At 39.8% G+C, this 21,141-nt stretch overlaps 2 protein-coding genes across 3 annotated transcripts in view; both read right to left on the bottom strand.

Annotated features, from left to right (window-relative positions):
* The window catches only part of PIP5K1B (phosphatidylinositol-4-phosphate 5-kinase type 1 beta), a 280,007-nt gene that overhangs the window by 206,404 nt on the left and 52,462 nt on the right, over nt 1-21,141 (bottom strand). The gene's annotated exons all lie outside the window — the stretch shown is intronic.
* Nucleotides 6,158-7,665, bottom strand: PABIR1 (PP2A Aalpha (PPP2R1A) and B55A (PPP2R2A) interacting phosphatase regulator 1). Its single transcript, XM_019730391.2, has one exon. It carries the CDS (start codon nt 7,529-7,531, stop codon nt 6,668-6,670), a length of 864 nt encoding a protein of 287 aa, XP_019585950.2. The 5' UTR covers nt 7,532-7,665; the 3' UTR covers nt 6,158-6,667.

Here is a 21,141-nt window from a genome sequence, read left to right as displayed (position 1 = left end):
TCTCCGTTAAAAAATTATTTTCTTGAGCCATATATAGAACTGAAAGTCACTTCTGAGGTCATTTAAAAATATTTATTGAATTTCCAAAAACGATACTAACCTTTTGGAACAAATAGTAGCTTTTGATTTGTTTGTTTCAAAATGTCTAATGCAGGCATATGACACAGGAAAACTTGAAATCTAAACACCAATTCTAAAATGTGTTCAAAGGGGTTTTCCTTTTCGGGTCGTTTCACTCAACTGTGAAGTGACTTTTTATAAGTAAAGTTAAAACCATAATAGTTTCTCAAGGATTGCCCAATTGCTCTGAATTTAAAATCTCTACCTCTGGGAAAAAGAGCTTCTTGTTAAGAAAGAAGGAAAGCTTGTTATTATTTAGGTAATAAAAAGTTTTGGATCATTCTTTAAAGTCTGTTGTTTCTTTTCCTCTAAAAAATGATACATTTTTAAGGCACAGGGGTTTTCTTTTGGCGTTGGGGGGGGTGGGGTGGTAGTGTCCAAATGGTTCTTGCTTTTGTTCCCCTAGGGATGATGGTAATCTAAGGACAACCAAGGACCCTGTACAACTCACATATAAGAAAGCATATACAGTACGCATATTTTAAAGCAAAATAAATAAAAATCTGAAATCGGTGGTTTTGGAATTTCTTATTTCAAAGAGCAAATCAGTTAAAAAAAATATATGAAGCCTGATTTCCTTCTGTACCATGTTAATATTTTTTTACCTGTTACTAAAGAAAACAATGCTCCTGATAGCTTCCTCTCCATGGTAATAATGTCTAAAGCCATAATTTTTACAAACATGTTGCTTGATTCAAAATAGAGGCAGCAGCATTAGCAAGCTGGAAAATAGGCTTTGTCTCAAATTAAAAAAAAAAAAAGTCTGTTCATAAGGAAAAGACAAAAAGGACCTCAATTCAAAAGGGAAAAAAAAAAGTATTAGAGACTCACAAAAATGTCTTTGGTTTTCTTATGTGTTCATGGAAGTCATCAGAGCACCTACCCCCCAGTATTATCACAAGGATTAAATGAACTCATACATGCAAAGCACTGAAAATAGTGTCTGGGTGCATACTGAATGCTCAATAAATATTAGCACTAATTATTATTATTATTGGCAATGGTTCATGTTATTAAACCATCTCTTGCTTTCCCAGTAGGGAAAGCAAACAGTCTTAAACAGAACACAATCTTGTGAAAATCCTGGCTGCCAAGCAGTGACAGACCTATTTTACAGAGGACGTACGCTGAAAAAGCTGCTTAAGATTTTTCTGATCCAGAAGAAGTACTGACACCACAATCAGTGTTTCTGATCTGTGAAGGGAAGGCTATCATCTAACAAAGAGAGACGAGGCTTGTTTTGCATTTTCCAGAGAGCTGGACTTGAATTAAATGGTGGAGATCACAGAGGGAAATGTCTGCTCAGTATAAGAAAGACTCTCCAACATCCAACACAATCAGCTCAGAAAAGGACAGGCTGCCTTAGAGGGTAGAGAGTATAATGTGACGGAGTGTGACAGTAGGAGTGCCATCAGTCAGGGATGATAAAGAAAAGATTCCTTAGGAAGTCCACACTAGATAACAATGACAACCGCCATCACAATAATAGTGACAGTTAACACTTCTACAGAAACTGCCCAGCATTGCTGTGAGGGTTTCACATAGAGTGACCCATTTCATCCTTACCACAGCCACTGGCTCCAGTCTGTGGCCTTAACCACTACAATACACTGCCTAGCTCTGTTGTGGAATCCTGAGGTTACTTGACCTCTCTGTGCCTCCATTTCCTCATAAAATGAGGATAATAATAGCACTTATCTCAGATGATAAAGATTAAAGGAAATAACAGATTTGTTTAGCACCTAGAACAGAGCCTGACACCTAGCAAGTACTTTGTAATTTTTTTAAATATAAAAGTCATTTTCACTTTTAAGAAAAGTTTTACTTTGATGGCAAGTTCTGGAATGCATAAAGAACTGTCTTGGCTATCGTGACCAAACTGATTCAAAAATAATTTTTTATGAAATAAGTGGAACTCAAGACTTCCTGATTTAGATTGATTTTCTAACTAACAAAATTAACCATGAAGAACATGGGTGAAATTGCTAAAGTGAGAGTTCTGCAGTGAGATCAGATTTTCTGTAGACTTGTCAAGGCTGACTATAATGTAAGCCCCTGAGAAAAATGGCCTAGTCCGTAACCCACTGTTGACTTACCATCCCCAAGGCCTTGGCCAATCATTCAGCTCCACTTTCAGAAGAATCCTTAACTGCTTCACACACTGGACTTTACCTAGTACCTACTTAACCAATTCCCAAACCTAGGTCAGTCCAATCCACTTTTGCACCTGCCATCCAACGGCAACCTGGCATCCAGTGCGGCTTAATAAATCGACTCCCCCTGTCACTCCTTTACAGAGTCTCAGAGGCAATATTAAACTTGTATTTCATTCAAGATTCCAAATCTACTCTTGCCCCACCCTCAAATATTCTAGATTCCTCCATAATTGGAAAATAGTAGCCATCAAATACAAATGCTTTTCATTTTTCATGTATCTTCCTCATCATCTAAACTCCTACAACAGTAAATCATTTACTGATATCTTTGCCTAGCTGTTTAACTCTCCTTTGTTTCAAAAAAAGAAAAGAAAAGAAAGCTTCCAGACCTCTTTCCAAGACCAGCTCTTCTAGTCTCTGATGCTGCCCAGGAAATGTCGGTGAAATCATCATCTTTGGTTTGTTGTTCTGGCAGCTATTCCCGTTTCCCACTTCTCTTGGATCTTCAAACTTTTTCTACCCAGCTAGAAACATGCCCATAAGAAAAACATTCTCAGTCCTGTTTTCCTTATAAGCCTTGACCTTTCCCCATTTTGCTGCAAATATCGAAGAACAGCCTCTTGCTGTACGTATGGAACTGGCTCCACTAATAAATGGCAATCGCTGGAAGGCAACTTGATACAGGTTATTCTTGATTACAATCAATCTTTTAAGGATGCTTAAAGGTCCTGACATCCAGCAGTTGCAGATTTGGTGACCATTAATTATTTTTTCCATTTACATAGTGTTTTTTAATAAGCATAATAAAGGAAAATATACCACAGAGGTTTGTTACATGTGACAAACTATACTTAACTATGTCGATATGTGCTTTGGGACTTCCTGCACAAAGCTTATAGATTAGCAACACTAATACCATAAAAAAGGTTTTTGAAGGATAATTCACACATGAGCTAAGTCCTTACATTCTACAGAGTACTGGCTGATGTTATGAACAATAATATAATAATGTAAATTGTCTATATAAACTTAGAGACTCATCTGATTTAAAACTTACCACCTACATAGAAAAATAAGCTTACAGAAAGAAAGGTTTCTCTGTACCTTCAAGGAAAATGATCTGGCAAAAGGACCTAAAATAGGAGAGAACATGACTTAACAAGCAAGCAAACCAGTGCAGGTGGAGCACTGAAAACAAGGAGAGGGAGAGGCAGGGACCAGATCCCATGGCGCCTTCTGGGCCAGAATTGATAGATTTTGGTATACCAGAACAACAAAAAGCAAGGAAAAAGCTGAAAGCTGGGAGATGGAAGGATTAGAGCTGCAGTTTTTAAAGGATTACTCTAGTTGCTGCATGGAGAATAGCCAACCAGAGCAAGTGTGAAGGGGACAAAAATGGGCATTAAAAGGCTGCTTCAGAAGCCTAAGAGGGAAATGATGGTAGACTGGATCAGGCTGGCAGTAGAGATGAGTGCACGATAGACAGATGCTAGAAGATAACATCAGTAAGATTTGGAGAACGAACCGATATGGGGGAAAGAAAGGAAGAGAGATGTAAATGACATGTTGGTTTTCTGAATTTATATCTATACTGGGGGTGCCAAAAACATGTACACAAGTGGACACTTTGGTCAACGTTGCTCAAGCAGTAGTTTGCCATAATCAGAAGTATCTGGACACTGATGGTAACCACTTTGAGCACCTCCTATAATTACAGAAGTCAAATATGACTTGTATTCATCTTTTGTTATTGGTATATATTGAGTATTACAATTTTAATACAGTTTTCCTTTCTTAAAATATGTATAAATTTTTTTGGCACCCTCTGTACATACATGGAGATGTGGAGTAACACATCTTGTACACTATATACAGACTTATTGACAGAAATTACCTACAGGAGTGGAAGATGAATTTTACATAGTAAAAAGCAAACCTATTTTTTTCACTGTACAGACATCTGCATTGTTTAAATATTTTATAATCTGCAGGTATATATTATTTCATAGTTAAATTCACATGCGATAAAAAGAATCAGCATTTGCCTGGCTGAAAAGGATAGAAATGGCATTTTAAGAAGGAACAATGTATCCAAAGGTACAAACACATGAAAGTACATGGTGCATTTAAGCATCAAGTCGTCTAGCCTTTGCAGAGTAGAAGGAAGGATATGTATTGAGACAGGATGAGCAGAGGATACAAGCTGTATTGGAGTACGGCCAGTTCATGAAATAATTTATGTGCCAGGCTAAAGACAGCATTCCCTAAACTGTAGGAAATGGTGAAGCATATAAAGTTTTTAAGCAAGTGAGTTTATATTTTAGAAAGATCATTTTAAAAGCAGTGTGAAGAGTGGGCCAAAAGGGAGGCAAGAAAACAGGCTGGGTGATGACTTAGGCCAGAACTTAAGCTAAATCAGGGGCAATAGAGATACAGGAAAGATTTGAGGTTCATTTCAGAAGTAGACAGAACTTGGTGATCAAGTCGGACGTGACATACAGGGAAAAGGGAAAGTCAAGGACGCTTCCCAGGGTTTCTAGTTTAGGAACTTAGATGGTGATGACATCGATTTAAGTTAATTCAAGAGCAGATTCCATGAGGACAATACATTTTGCTTTAGAGATGCTGAGAGTAAAGTACCTCTAGGTCAAGGTGTCCGCAGGGCATTGGATGCACAGGTTTGATCTGAGAAACAAGATCAGGACTGGGGTACACGAACACCATTCCCCAAAAGAGAGAAGCTTAAGCCTCTGCACACGATCTTACCCTCAATGTAACGTCACTGAATTCTTGAGGCAACTGTTAAAAGTTGACCAGTTCCATTCATTCTCATAATTGTGAAAAAACCATGTAATTGTTAAGTCTCTGTTGACTGTAACTTAAAGCCAGAGCTTTATCTCTTGGTCTCTCTTTTAGTCTTTTATTTTTTCCCCTTTGTCTTTCTTTCTATCTAGTTAAGGATGATATAGGAAGCATAATGTAGAAAACTATGTCACTAAATATTTTCAGTCTTAATTGTAAATGGCAAAGAACAGAACATTTCACAATTCTACCTTTAAGCAAACCTATGTCAAATAGTGATTTACTTATGTGACTCTCCAGTGATTTTTCTCTTGCAAGTCATTGACCCTTAATTAACTGACATCCCCAAAGCAGTCAACTCCAGCTGCAGCTTTCACCGCAGAGGTTCCTGCGACAACTCAGCCGTGTTGTTGCTGTCAGAAACCCAAGTGACACTGTACCTTTGTCTAAGCGATGATGCCCTACGTTGGTGGGAGGTGGAGAGGAAGGACCTGTTGGCAAGGAAACAGCTGCTTCCTTCCTGAGCCAGGGAACACCAGGAAGGTGACAGATGGGCAGAGCAAAGAAGCAGCCAAAAATTACTCTGGCATCTCGTTGGCAAGGATTTTCACTGAGGCACGATTGGATATTTTTAAAGCATATTAATGATTGATGAGCATTTTATCTGCCTGGATGCTCTGTGGAAGTTCAACAGGGCTTCCCACACACTTTCTGCATTTAAAAAACTTTTAAGCTTGCACTGGCACAAAGAACCTGGCCTCAGCCTATGTGCAGTGGACTAAGGCTGCAAGGCACTGTCCATTTACTTTAGGATTATACTCAAGAAGATGCACTTGCTGGTAAACACAAAAAAAATTCATTTTCTGTATAGTGGTTATATTCGTACAACTTACTAGAATTACTATTAAATTTCACTTGAAAATGTTTTTCTTAAATATGTTTACTTTTATATGTTTAATTTAAAAAGATTTCTTGCAAACGTTTATATTTTGTTCTTTTATCATTCCCCCTCCCATCCATTTCTGTACCCAGAAAATTAAATATCCAAGAATTCCTGGATAAAACAGACAACCACTGGATTGATATGTTATAACTAACATATTTTAAAAATAGCTGTAAATAGGTAAGTTATTGTTCTTCATCAAACAGAAATTAGCAATCACTAAAAATAACATTAAAAATTAGTGTGGGCATGAAGTATGGAATTTTAAAACAGTTTACTATGCTGATTAATTCAACATTTATATTTGCATCAGAACTTAAAAATCCCATAAATAAATAGAGCTCTCAATTATTTTTAAAAAATCAAGGGATAACATATGTATTTAGACATATTAGCAGCGTAAAGATGTATGCTTCAACACACTTATTGGGAAAACGTCTGAAAATATTACTACACTGAATTCAAGGGCATCCGCAGGAACCTGACATAAAAGTTCTCTAGAATAACAACATTTCAGGAAATTCCAAAAAAAGGAAAAGGGTCAAATAGGAAAGAGCCTCAAATTAATCGACAGAGTTCAGTGCTTGCTCCAACTGATTTTTCTCTCCATTGCAAAAATAAAACAGTCTCGGGATGGGTGGGTGAATCACTTAGATGCAAGTTCATCTACTGGAATAAATGGAGAGGCCGCCTGGGCAGGTGACACCGGAGAGTCGGTGGTAGTGCTGACTTTCGCTGGTGAGTTACAAGAAGATCCGGCACTGCTGCTGTTTCCATCAAGGGTATCAGAAGATACACACACACCAGGATCTGACAGCTGTGCAACGTCAGAAGAAAGCATGTTGGTGATGCCCTGGAAAAATCTCTTTGGCTGATATTCAGTTTCCATTTCACATTTTCTTTTCAATGGTCCAAGAACACTTGGTCTAATGCAATTAATGGGGCTCTGGCTTCTCCGAGTAGTAAACCGGGTCGTTGGGCTGGGAATAGGACTTGGAGGCAATCCATTGCTACTCACAAAACTTTGCAAGGATGGTGAAAAACACTGCTTCCCAATCCCCCGGGTGGGTGACGGTGCTGGTGACACCGGAATGAAATCGATGCGCTTCGGGGAGGCAGATTTCTCCACATCGTTGTCACTCAGACTGAAACTTTCCTCCCAGGAGTGGCTTATCTGCATTGCGTTCTGCACCTCGCGCTCGTGGACCGTCTCCCGGTTGATCAAGTCCATGCCCTCCTCCTGCTTGATCTGGTGCAAGCGGCTGCTGTGCATGCGGACCGGGGAGGCCGGTAGCAGCAGGCCATGGCGGTTCGGGAACGTGGTGCTGTTCCGCCTGGCGCTCGGCGCCTCGGCCTGGAACACCGGGGAAGTGTCACTGAGGCCGTGGATCAGGGGGGCGCTATTAGACCTCCTGAGGCCCCCGCCGCCGCCACTGCCGCCGCCCTCCGCTGGGCTCCCGCCCGTACCCGAAGGCAGCTCCAGGTCTAGTTCCATCTTCTCCTGAGCCATGTCGGGGGGCAGGGAGGCGGGGGCGGTGCTCAGTCAGAGACCTAGGGCTCCCATTCCCCGCAGTCCAGGGCCGCCGCCGCCGCCGCCGCCACCGAGAATCTGTCAGCGGGCTCCTCCCTCTGCGCATGCGTGCCCCTTCGCGCAGGCGTCCTGCGCGCGCTCTCGCGGCGCCAACTTAATGCGTAATACATGCGCCGCAGTCCTAGGGGGAGGGGTGAGGAGCAGTTGGACATCTAGTCGTTCAGTCCCTTCCGCAAATAGCTTTTGAGCGCAAGCTCGCATTGACATGTTAATCAAGTTACCATATTCAGGAGTATATATTTATAAAATAAAAGCTCTGACAGAGAGGCCCTTGGTGATGTGAGGCGGTGTGATGGGGACTGGCCCTTGGCCTCACCAGGGACGGCTTCCCTAAGGGACAATCTGAGATCCGAAGAAGAGAAATGGGCGCCGTGTAGAACTGTCCGGGAAGCGGGAAGCTAGGGCTCCCGGCCAGGTGGCAGGCGGGACCCGGGATGGGAGGGAGGGCTGGCGTGATGTGGCGTGGAGCAGGACAGACTTCTGGTCTTTATCCTGAGAACAATGCAAACTCCGATGGTTTTCAAGCATAGGTGTGATAACAGCGACTGCAAAGCTCACTGGCTGCAGTCTGGAGTGTAGATTATTGGGAGATTAGAACCCACAAGAAAAAGACCAGAAAGGAGGCGATCCTTTAGGCCAGAGAGGATGGAAGTTTGCACGAAGGTGTGGGAGAGGAATGGAGAAAACGGCAAATTTGAGAGTTATTTGGGATAAGGGGAAAAAATAACCTGTAACTGTATTACTATTGTTTTATTTAGTCATATTTCTAGCACAAGCATATGTGCTTAATAATGTTAATTCAGTACGAGACATTAAATGAAGGGAAAACCAATAGGTCCGCATACTTTAAAAATAAAAAGCACAATACTTGGCTCATGTAGTTAACACAAATTTTGATATTAAAATGGGTTTATATTTAATTCTTCATGTATTCATTCATTCATTCATTCATTCATTATTCATTCAGATTTTTTCTGTATACCTACTGTGTGCCAGGCACTGTGTTAGGAATTAGACCCTAATATGGGGTCATTTAATTTATACAGGGCACAAAGAGATAATAGGCTATTTCAGATAATAAAAAAAAAAAAAAGGTTATAATAGAGCACTACTGTTAGAAGGGAGGGGGCAATTAAATAAAGCTTAGATTTAAATGACAAGAAGTAAGTCACGTTGACTTCTAGTGGATGAATGTTCCAAATACAGAGAACATCAAGTGCTAAGGCCCAAGGCAGACATGAGTTTGGTGAGCTAGAAGAAGGAAACAGGGCCATGCAGCTGAAGCATAAGGGGGAGTGTTGCAAGAGGGCGTAAAGGGGTTTGGATCTCATTATAAGTATGATGAAAAGCTACTGGGGAGCTTTAAGAAGGAGAGTGATATTATCTGGTTTAGGTTTTAAATATCACTTTGGCTCTGTGGAAAATAGGCTGAAAGAGGGAAGAGTGAAGGCAGAAAGACGGATTAGGAACCTTTGGCAACAATACAGACAAGATTATTGGACTAGGGTTGTAGCAGTGGCGATGAGAAGTAGATGGATTTAGGATATGTTTTGGAAATACATTTTATGTTTATATTTAGATGATGAAAGAAATAGATGATTCAAAGGCAACTCATACGCTTTTTTACTTGAACTGGGGCAGTAGATGATAGTATCATTTACTGAGATAGAAAAGGAGTGAGTTTAGAGAAGTGGAAATTAAGAGTTCTGTTTTGGTTGATTTGAGTTAGAGGTGGCTATTAGATATCCATGGGGCTATTTGAACTGAAAGAAAGCTTAGTGATTTTTGTTCATTCCTCTCTTTTTGCAGCTGAAGAAAGTGAGATCCAGAGAGGCTAAGTGACATATTCAGCATCACACAGCTTGTTTAATAGTGGGAACCAGTACCAGAATCCAGGTCTCTTGGTTCCTAGTCCATGCCTCTTTCCACTGTATCTCAAACAGCTTTTAACTTGAATTCCCTGTAAAATACAGGTCCTGATGATAAAATAACATTGATTATTCATGCCTAGAATTATACAGAGACTGATTTAAGTTTTCCAAGTGCCAGGCATTCATTCAAAGTGCTTCACATGTAGTATCTCAGTTCATCCTCACAACAACTCTATGAAATATGTATTATTGTTCTCATTTTGCAGGGAAAACTGAGCTGCAGAGATTAATATCCCCAGGATGATAGTAAGTACCAGGACGTGGACCCAGAGCCTGGCACAAGGTTACCCAGGGTTCCTCCTCCAAGTGCCATTTCCACTTGCAGATTGTTAGCAGCTTTGTGAAGGCAATGGGTTTGAGACAGGATCTGAAGGATAGGTATTATAGAGATATTAATATAGAGATGACATTTTCTATTGAAGTGGCAGCATGATAATAAAACAGTGAATTTGGCTAACACATGAAGTACATGGAGAAGAATAGTAATGGGAAAAATGTTGTAAATGGAAGTTAGAGTGAGAGAATTGGAGCTCTGGATGCCTGTATTTAACATGGGAGGCAAGAGAGAACCATTGATGGTGTTTGACAAGAGGAGTGACACAATGAGAGCTATACTTTAGGACCTGCCAGGCAGATCAAGGATGGAGCTAAATGGAAGAACAGAAGGTGGAAAGATCAACGTTTTCTAAGTGCCTGCTACCTGCCAAGCACTTTACACACTCCATAGACCCTCTTAATCCTCACTGCGATCCTGTTGATAGTTATGCTCATTTCATAGGACAACTGAGGTTCAGAAACTGCAAAAGGTGCTACAGCTACGTGGAAGAGCAAAGGTCTGAACCGATCTGAATCAAGGTCTCATTTCTAAATCTATATGTTTTCTGTTGCATTTCCCATGGATTAGAGAAGGAGAATTTGATGACGAACTCTGAGATGAAAGTACGGTCTCAACTAAAGTTGGGAATGGCAGGAAAAGGAGATGAATTTTGGGAGACCAGAAGGTAACAGCGGAACCTGCCAGGATGTACAGAGGATGAAGACAGAGGAGTCACAAATGACTGAAGTTCAAACAATGAGTATCACAAGGAATGGTACATTATTAATTAAAAATGGAGGAGGATGGAGGAAGAGCATCCAGAAAAAAAATATTAAATAGAAAAAAAGCATTAACTACAGAGTTTATTTTATAATATCCATAGCATTTTGCTAATTTGCATATTACTAAATTATTTCTAATGTTTCTCAAATGTGATGACACTGTTCATCCATGCCTGGATACATACAATCATTATCTTTACTGATAAAGCACAGAGATGGTGATAAGTCCACAAAATCAAACATCTCTGCAATTTGGTTTCTGACTGAACCCAATGGAGATCTTCACTCATTTCCCTGTTTCTACCCTTGTCTCTGCTGTCAATTTTCCACCCAATGTTCAAGATCAGCCTTAAAAAAAAAAGAAAGAAAAATACTTGAATAGTCACTTCTCTGTTCAAAACGTTTCAGTGGATTCCTGCTCAGAGTAAAAGCTGAAGTTATTACAATCATCAATGGAGCCCTATTTGATCTGGGTCCCTGCTGCCTCTCTGACCCCACCTCTAACTACACGCCCCATCACTGCCTCCCCTCAAACTGCAGAGGCCTCCTTACTGTCCTTTAGCCCACCAGGCTTACTCTTCTTCCAGTGGATGTCCACACTGTTCTATCCGTTCAGGGCTCTGCACAAATATCATTAACCGAGAGACCTTCCCCGACCTTCCTTATAAAAGCAACAGCAGTTCCCAACACCAAGCCTACTCTCCCATGCCCTTACTCTGCTTTTATGTTCCTCCAGAGCACCACATGACATATATGTATATACTGTTTTCTTGCCTCTTATACTCAAGGAGGTCATCTCCATGACAGCAAGCCTTTTGCTTTGTTCCCTGCTGTATGTCTAGTAGCTAGAACAGGGCCTTGTACATAGCACTCTAAGAAGTTGCTGAGTCATTGTGTCAAGTAAATGTTGAACGAATGAATGAATGAATGAATGAATGAACAAACGAATGTAGCTTTGTCCCAAAGAGAAGACAATGATTATTTGAAAATACAGTCTAACAGGCTTTTCTAGACTGACTCTAAGTGCTCCTAACTTTGACAATTCTTTTTCTTATATCGAGATTATTATTATTAATTATAGCGCCCTCCAGACCATGGAGATAGTTGACATAATGGTTAGTTCAAGTAAACAAACAAACTGAAGCCCTAAGTTTCCATTCTTTTTCAACAGTATGCGGATACACACGCAATAGAATTAAAATGCTCAGTGCTGAGGATTCTAAGCAGTGTTTAATATATTGAATTACTGCTTCCTCTCAAAGGAATAAAGGATAAATGAGAGAAAATAGCAGCCATAAAATGCAATTCAGCCTGTTGCAAAAGTGACACCAGAGGAAGGATCCAGGAGATCTCCCCTGAGTCAATTCACCCTTCTGGTTTCAATCTGGTATGAATTAAATACCATACTTAGCTGATACTCACTCCTAAGTCAAAAAACAAGACATCTATTCAATAGTTAAACTTTACTGTGATTAAGATTATATTTTTTCAAACTAACAGGTAGTTTCCTTTTAATTCCTAGGGGAAGTTTTTCAATATTAACCCCACAAAAATGTGACAAGGCAAATATCCACCAGTGCAGATCCATACCGAATGGATATGAAACACAAATGTGCTGTACATGTGTAATCTAAGAGGAGCTGGCAAATATCTTCACAGTCCACATTAACTAGCATCGCCAACCTAGAATAAAAACATTGCAAAGGAAAATTGTACTTTCAAAGTACAGGAACTTAGCACTGTTAACTGGTACAACCACTTAGGAAAATTGTTTGGCATTACAGTATCTAATAAAAGAAAATATATGCATGTTTTATGATTAAGCAATTCCACTCTTGGGTATATATCCAAGAGAAATGAGGAAATAAATCCAACCTTATGTCTACTAAAGGACATGTACAAGAATGTTCCTTGCATTATTACTCGTAATAGCCTCAAACTGGAAACAACCCAAATTTCCATAAGCAGTCAAATGGGTGAATACATTATACAATGGAATTCTTTACTCAACAACATGGATAAGTTACAGTATAATGTTAAATGAAAGAAATCAAATACAAAAAAGTACAACTCCATGACTCCATTTTAATGATGTACAAGAACCGCCAAAATCAATCTATGGAGATAGAAGTTAAAATGGCAGTTACCGTTGGGACTACTGCGTGGGAGGGACACAAGGAAATGTTCCTTATCCTGATCTGGGTGCTGGCTCCACAGGTGTACACAAATGTAAAAAGTTATTAAACGAAATACTTGAACTTTATACACTTTACTGTATATGAAGTTAGATCTCAAAATGCTATTGATATAAAGAGAATGAGAACTTGGAATGTAAATGGAGGACAGAATAGAATAAAGATGTACTTCACTTGGAAGGAAGATACTTTGTTCAAATATTAACCATGAGTCTAATTCTAAAGTGGAATGCTAAGCTTCTAACTCTCTCTGACACACAACACTATCAATGATTGTGTGTGTCAATCATTGATATTGTTGACAGTAGAAAAAGTGGACATAGACACACACACACAACACCTCAAGCTACATTTCACTAGGACCCTAAACACCAATAGACTCCAGCAGCCTCACATAACCACAGGATACTTCTCTGAAGCCAATCACAGATCACCAACAGAGCCAGAGGCTCTCCTAGGTCCTGTTCCCACAGAGCCCTCGAAGTTAGTTATTTCTAAGAAAGCATGAAGGAGGAAATTAAGCCCATTTTACAGCCTTTGACTTTCTCAGCTGCAATCTTTGTGTACAATGGGAAATGGCCCTGCAATATACTCCTCACATGACTCATGAAATGGAACAGAGTTAACAGCAAAGGAACTCAGCAGAGGCTGCATATTACATATGGGAAGAATGAGAATTGTGTTTAAGGACACGATTTTGGCCAGAAGGAACTCATTATCATCGTGAAACCAAAACAGTGGAAGAACTCAGAAACTGTTGTCAACCATTCATTCTGCAATTACTGAGCACCCACTAAATATAGATAGTCCACAGTGTTTACACTGGAGGTTGGCCATTCTAATCCTTAAAATTTGAAAGCAACAGCAAGGATGAGAAAATCAAAGCGGAACTTTACTAAGTGGCTTTTGACCCTTCTCACCTTTCATTTTTGATAATAGCTAAAAGCCACCACAACACTTGCATGGAGGCACACCCACTAAACGGAAGAAGTGAAAAAGTAGGACAGGGCCTCAAAGGCCTGATTGAAAGAAGCTCACAGCCTAGGCCCTCAGCAAAGTTCAGGTAAACAAATAAATGTGAATTGTAGTTATTTTGTTCAATTTTTTCAAAGGAGAATATTAGGGAAGATATTAAAAATAGCCACCCACTCTCTACTGCCTTGAGTCTTGTAAATAGAATAGAGAAATGAGTTGATATCATTTGTTCCTCCAATTTAGGCAGTGTGTCCATTTTTGGTGCCTTCTCTTTGGCATCAAACTTCTCCTAGGCCATAAACCAAGGTTACAATTGGTATCTGTTTTAGTGGCTATATGTTTCTCTCTGCCTGTCTGCTATCTTTCCCTTGAAGAATTAATGCATTTGGCAAGAAGGGAAAAAGGACAGATGGCTTTATGGATAATGTAAAAGGTTAATTTTAAAACATGCAAAAACTGCAAATCTAGTTGGATTTATATACTTGGGCCTTCCAGTTGAATGTTTGGGAAACTTCTGTATAATAAAAAAAGTATGAAACCTGGAGTCAGACTATCATACTTCTACCACTGTGACCTTGGACAAGTTTGTCAACCTCTCTGGGCTTCACATTTCTCACTCATGAAGTGGGGACACAACCCTTTTTGTCAGGATCGAATGATACAATGTCCACAACAGGCCTAACAAACAGTAAAGGACTTATATAAACAGGTTTCTCTCTATTAAAATACTCAGTGCTACCATCACGAAACGGCCCTGCCCATTGTTCCACTACTCTCACCAAAGGGCTTCCTTTGTTCTCTTGCTTTCAGTTTGAGTGTGTGGAAGAAAATGTTCTCTTCATCTTCTCTGAGACCGTAGTCATTTTTAGAGGCATACATTTCTGTGGACTAAAAAGGTTGAACCGAAAGGTTCATATGCAATCAGGTAGACAGTGTCTGAGAAGAAGAAAGAAGAAAAACATATTTCTAAGACTTTGACTCTCTGAGTCTGTCTGAGAAGCGATGGACCCCAAGGGGCAGAGGGGCCATCAGTAATGAAAAATGTGGCTGGCTCAGTGAATACCATTCCCTTTGGCCAGCCAGTCATTAATCCCCACCACCAGCAGCTACCCATCCTGGTCACTAGGAACTTTTCAATTGGGACTAATCCCAGGGGCTTACTCTTAATTATTCATGTTAAACCCTGTTTTGAATTACTGCTGTCATGTTACTGTCCTTTGTGGCATATAATAAACGGCTGTGCCTGACAAACAAGTTAAACCCAGCTTCTCTTAGGAAAAAAATAAGAAGAGTAAAGGGGAAGAAACTGGGGAAAGATTCAAGAAGTTTCAATATTGACCATTCCTCAAGAGGTGTCTTTCCCTCCCTGTAGCTGATACCGGGTACGTACGTTTTGAGGAGGAGGTCAAATTTTCAACGAAATTTGAAGCTGCTGCCCCAATCTGAAAGATTCATAAACTACCTGCTTTAGGGAAATTTTTTTTGGTTTTAGAGGGTGACAAGTGCACAGCCAAGAGCCACCGAACCTCTAACACACTTTAAGATAGCAAAGTTTACTACTGAGAAAGAGGGCAGCTCATAATTTGTTCTCCTTTCAGCCTGCCCGCTTTACATTAAGCTGACAGGAAAAAAAGCAACAGAAAGAAAAGCATTAGGGAGGGGGTGCTCTAATTCTGTCTATTCTTACCAACTAATTTATAAACTGATTGCAACTGTAATTCAGTATCCATCTGCCTTTTCCACCTGCAGCTTAATTTGTTACTAGGAAATGAACTGTTACCACCCATGGAGTTCAGCCATCTGAAAGTTCCCACCTATTAGGCAATGGTAGGGATTTCCTTTTCACTCTCCTTTTGAAAACTAAAAGCCTAAGATAGTACGTTGCTTCAACCCTTACAATTAATGCACCTTTCACCAAACAATGTTGCTATTGTCATCATCATACAACAGTCGCTTACATTTATTAAGGGCATACAGGCTAGGTATCCTTCTAAGTACTGTGGTTACATTAACTCGTTTAATTGCTACACTGTCTCTAGGATTACTATCCTTATTTATAGATGAGGGAAAGGAGGAACAGAGAGGTTAACTAAGTTGCCTGAGGTGACAAAACCAATTTAGTGGTAGAAGAATTGGAGCCCAAAGGTCTCATCACCACGCTCTACTGCCTGTCATAAAATACTCTTGGATTCCTCAGACCTGCCATGTTAGTTGTTCTCCAGGTTATCTTTAAAGAACATTGATGAGTTGACATGTACAGGATAATGACTCTGCTTATCAGAAAGACAAATAAGGGGGACATGGAATTGCATGGATTTACAAATACATTGAGGCTACAAAATTAAGCAATTTAATAAATGGCCTGTTTTCCCAAAGCAGTCAGTCATGAAAACAAATGCAAAAGATTAGAACCACAGAATGTCACATCTGAAAGGGACTTTCGGAATCACCTACACTGACCTTTCTCAGCAAGGATTAAGTGAGGTCCAGAGAAAGCCAATGACTTCCTCAAGGTCAAAAAGGCATCCAGGATGCTTTATTAAATTCATAGGGGTTAGTTCCTAATATTTGCTTCCTAGGTTTCCCTTTCACTTTAAACTCTCTAAACAACAGCATTCACGTCCATGGTTTAAACTCTGACCAATGTACTGATGATGCCTCTCAGATTTATACCTCTAGATAGGGCTTACCTATCTCTAGACTGTCACCTACTATATAACCACCTACTAGACAGTTCCACTTTCTGTTCCACAGGTCCTTCAAAGTCATCTACAAACAAACTCACTCCTCCCTACCCCAAATCTACTGCTTCTCTTGAGAATTGCACAATCTATCCAGACAACCACTTCAAAATGTAACATGTTCCAGATCTCTCCTCCTTCATGTCTCCCGTATCATCCATCACAAAATCTCTTACCTGCTTACCATCTGACATCCTCCTCTTTCTTTCTGCCTCTATTATGAAAGCAATCTATCTGCCCCCAACTATGGCAATAACTTCAAATGAGTCTTGCTCATCTTAGGATGGCTCCAACTCTATTCAATTTGCATAAATGCTGCCAGAGTGAATTTTTAAAAATAAGCTCATCAAACTAACGCCCTACCTTTTGCTAAGATTCTTTTGCTCAGATCCAGGGGCACGTTTGCTAAGAATCTTTGCTAAGATTTGTTTACTAAGATCCAGGGGCACATTTGTTTAATGTGCCCCTGGAGGCCAACTACAGAGAGGAAAGCAGACTGAAGAGGCAGAGGGCAGCAGAGAGGAAGGGAGAAAGTGGCGAACCCAACATCTGCCCAAGTTTCTCCGATGCTCTACTCCCTTTGAATGAGAAGTGCTACAACACAGTCTTTAAGAACCCAGGTTCTGAAGTTGGAGAACCTGGGTTGAAATCTTGACTGTAACTTACACATATGTGACCTGGGGGTCAAGTTACTTACCCTCCTTGAGACTCAGTTTCTTCATCTACAAAATGAGGATAACAGTCCCTCTATCAAATAATTGTTGTGAACACTGAGGTAATATGCATGAAGCTCTAAGAACACAGCCAGACATGAGATCTCTCAAAAGAGATCGTGGAACCATAACCAGTATATCTTACTTGACTAGACTGTTGTCTCACTTTTCTTTCCGAGGCACCAACCACCTAGCCAGCTCCTCACCCAATATTTACGGAGCACCAGAACTATACGCAGTTCAGTTTGAAGACGAAACAAATCCCAGTGACGAAGCTTCTCGGCTAGAACCCTGAGATTTTAAACTCTTCCATGCCACAAACCACGCAGAATCTGTTATGATTAAGGCTCTACAGAGGGTATTATACATATGAAAAAGACCCCAGGGAAGGTGAGCGTCCAGGAAGGAAGCAAGTTGCACATTATTAACAGTAATATAGGCTAGTGTTCATGCTCTCAGCCTTTAAAGCATCAGAATCATCTGCGGAATATTTAAAAACAAACACAACAGAGCCCCAAAGTAGAGCTTCGCACTCAATAGGCCTGAGGCGAGGTATTGGGATTTTTATTTAAAAAAAAAAATTATCCAAATGAATCTGTTGTGCTCCAGAGGTTGGAAACTACTGGGGTCAAAAAAGCATGTCTACTGCTCCTAAGTACTTATTCAAGTACTAACAGTTTAGAAGATAAAGAGATTGCTTTCTGAGTAAGGGGAAAGCAGAGGTGTATGAAGAAGCCTTGAGAAAAGCACTCCAAGAGAGTCCGTTTTAACCCACGTTGGAGCATGAGAAGACATGTTAGCAAGAGTACTAGTTGAGTAAGACCTTTGAGTGTTTTCATTTTCTGTTATCTGGACTTTGTCCTATCAGTTTTAACCCCAAGGGATTACGACCTTCATAAATTGGAAAGAACTGATGACCAAAAGCCGGGAAAGAGGGGACTGTGCCCCCCTCCTCAGGAGTTGGCATTTTGCCTCAGCAGGGCCTTGCCAAGTGAGGGGAGAAGCTGAAATGAAGTTGCAGGCTTTGCCAATTACATGGCCCCTGACATCTGAGAAACCAGCTCAAAACAGTGATTTAAAGTGACACTAGGACATTTTATGGCCTAAGAGTGAACAGAAAGGTTCCTGGGTTTTCATCCAGTAGACCTCTCTCCATTGAATATCTTTACAGGGAGAGGCAAAAATAAAGAGAAATTCTGATTATATCCCCTGAGTGATGCTTGTTACTCCTGGATGGACGTAGCAGAAATGCTGAAGAAAATAAGAATTGTGTGGGTTTTTTAGTGTCTGGGAGACACCTGGTGATCTTGGAGAGAGGACTCCAGAGAAACCTGGGGAGAGAATATGCAGAAAAACATCAGATTGGAGAAGCTGCACCCTAAGTAGATGGTTAGAAACTAGAGGCAGTCAGACAGACTGTACTTTGAAAATCTTGGCTGACTCAAATTGAGAAAACATTTTTCAAGTTCTGACTGAGTGCCAGCTGCTTTTGCATAGACTGTGAGGAAAGCAAGCCATAAAATGTCACCATGATGGGTCACAGAAAGGCTCTAAGGACAGGATTTTCTTAAACATGTTTCTTTCCTGAAAAGTGACTAGTGGTAAGACAAATACTAATGATATAAAAGAAAAGACAATTGAGACAGGAAGCCCTGGAGATGGAATTGAGGGCACAAGTAATAGGTTATAAATATTTATTTGTTTAAAGTTTATAAAATAACTTTTAGCTTTAGATCAGCCAAACTGGGGAAATCACATTTTTCTTTTCTTCATATACATTGGCTAGTGTCAGACTACTGCTTATGTGCAATCAGCTTCATCACTGTCAACACAAAAACTTCCAACTTTCTACAGCAAAAATGAAGGGGAAATGCAACCAATGCTATTCTAGAATATCCAGCAGATCTTCCAGCCAGCCATAGAATAGAAGCTAGGAAAAATTAAAAAACCCCAAAAACCCACAGCATAAATGACAGTGAAAGCCGATCCCATTTTTCCCACTTAATTTGCTTTTGGTATCTGTAAATCCCAAGGGCGCAATTAATTTTAATGATATGTCAAAGAACAGAAAGATTTCCCTGGCTAAAAAGAATTCTCCACATACTGCAGAATTCAGAAGAAAGAATGCACTGAGGCACATGTAGACATCGGCCAGTCCTCCACAAAGATGGGCCTCTAATCCTTTATTTTAATTTTACAAATAACAATTTTTCAATTTTTAAAAATAAGACAGTGGAAATTTGGATGTATTATTGGGTATCAACAAATTGTACATTTAATTAAGCCTATATATCTTAATTTGTCTAAATGCTTCCATTACTTTTCCCAATAGGGTGACCAGTCAACTCCTATAAAAAAAATGTATACAAGTGGACACTTTGGTCAACGTTGCTCAAGCAGTAGTTCACCGTAATCAGAAGTGTCCAGATGCTGATGGTAACCACTTTGAGCACCTCTTGTAATTGCAGAAGTCAAACATGACTTGTATTCATCTTTTGTTATCAGTATATATTGAGTATTACAATTTTAATAGTTTTCCTTTCTTAAAATTTGCATATATTTTTTTGGCATCCTCTGTATATAGACACTGCTTTACAACTAATAGTCTAGCAAGTTTGCCCAGTATCTCTCTGGTTTATTATCAATACCAGGGGTTCTAACTGAAACGCTTCCAAGGGTGGCAGATAGAGTGCTAGCACTAAGAGAAAGAGCATTTGCACTTAGAATGGCAAGACCCTGGGCATCTAAAAGAGGCAGACAGCCACTGCTCAGTTCCAGCCAACTCTTGTTGCCCTTGCAGAAAAGGATGATATACGAGTACATTGCTGGAGCTTCTGATTTTTCAAGAGACGTTGGAAATCCAGGTTTTCAAAAATGTGGACTTTTGCGATTTATAGATGTCAAATTAAAAAAAAAAATTAAAAGGCCAACATATTAGGTAGGCCTGATCAAAAGGGTATAAAGGCTGTCTTAGGCACAAGCTCGTGACTTCTGAAAAACCCTTCTTTTGTCTCCTTACTTTACAGTCTCAGCCCACTTCCCCCAGGACTCTTTTTCCATAGCGAACTTTGTCATTTTTACTTATACTCAACCCCCATTTCTGGCCACATGCTAAGAGAGGGTGGCAGCACCATGTCTTAGAAGTGAAAGAATGCCCTGTAGTGTTTTGCGTTCATAGTACATGAGCGACGGTGGGGGATACCTCTGAAACCTCTCCTAGTGGAAGATGCATGCATCCAGTTTTTCCTTTTCTTCCCACCTCTATCCCCACCAGCAGCAGTTATAACTAGCCACATATCTCACTGACTTCTCTTGTTGTTTCTAACTATTTTGCAGTTCAAAAGTCTACAAATAACGATGTTTGCAACTTCCACTCTAATGTTTCTATTATTTCTTTCTCTTATCTCCTGGCTAGTATTTCTGAGTCTGGTTTATAATTTCAGTGAAAGTGAGTATTCTTATAATACATTTGATTTAAATGGGAATGCTTCTTGTGTTTCACAAAATATGATGCGGGTTTGGTGTGAGACTGTATGTTTAAAATAAAGCAAGAGAAGTAACAAATTCTACTTATTCCAATTTTGCCAAGTTTTAATATTTTTCTTTTCAATCAGGGATGTGTGTCAGATAATTTTTTGTTACCACAGAATAATTTTATGTATTCTTCTAAAAGTTAAGTTTATTTACGTAATTTACATGAAATGAAATCACCCTTTTAAAGAATACAGCTCAGTGAGTTTTGACAAATATATATAGTCAGGTAACCACTGCCTCAATATATCATTGGATATTGAACTTTAGCAAAGCATTTTTGGCCCCTATTGAGATGACCAGATAGAGTTTTCTTTTATGATCTGATATGGAGACTAGATTCTC

Source organism: Rhinolophus sinicus, linkage group LG04 (assembly GCF_036562045.2).
Source record: "Rhinolophus sinicus isolate RSC01 linkage group LG04, ASM3656204v1, whole genome shotgun sequence".
NCBI classification, from domain to species: domain Eukaryota; kingdom Metazoa; phylum Chordata; class Mammalia; order Chiroptera; family Rhinolophidae; genus Rhinolophus; species Rhinolophus sinicus.
Note: the sequence above shows the minus strand (reverse complement) of the source record. Positions and strands in the feature narration are given on the sequence as shown.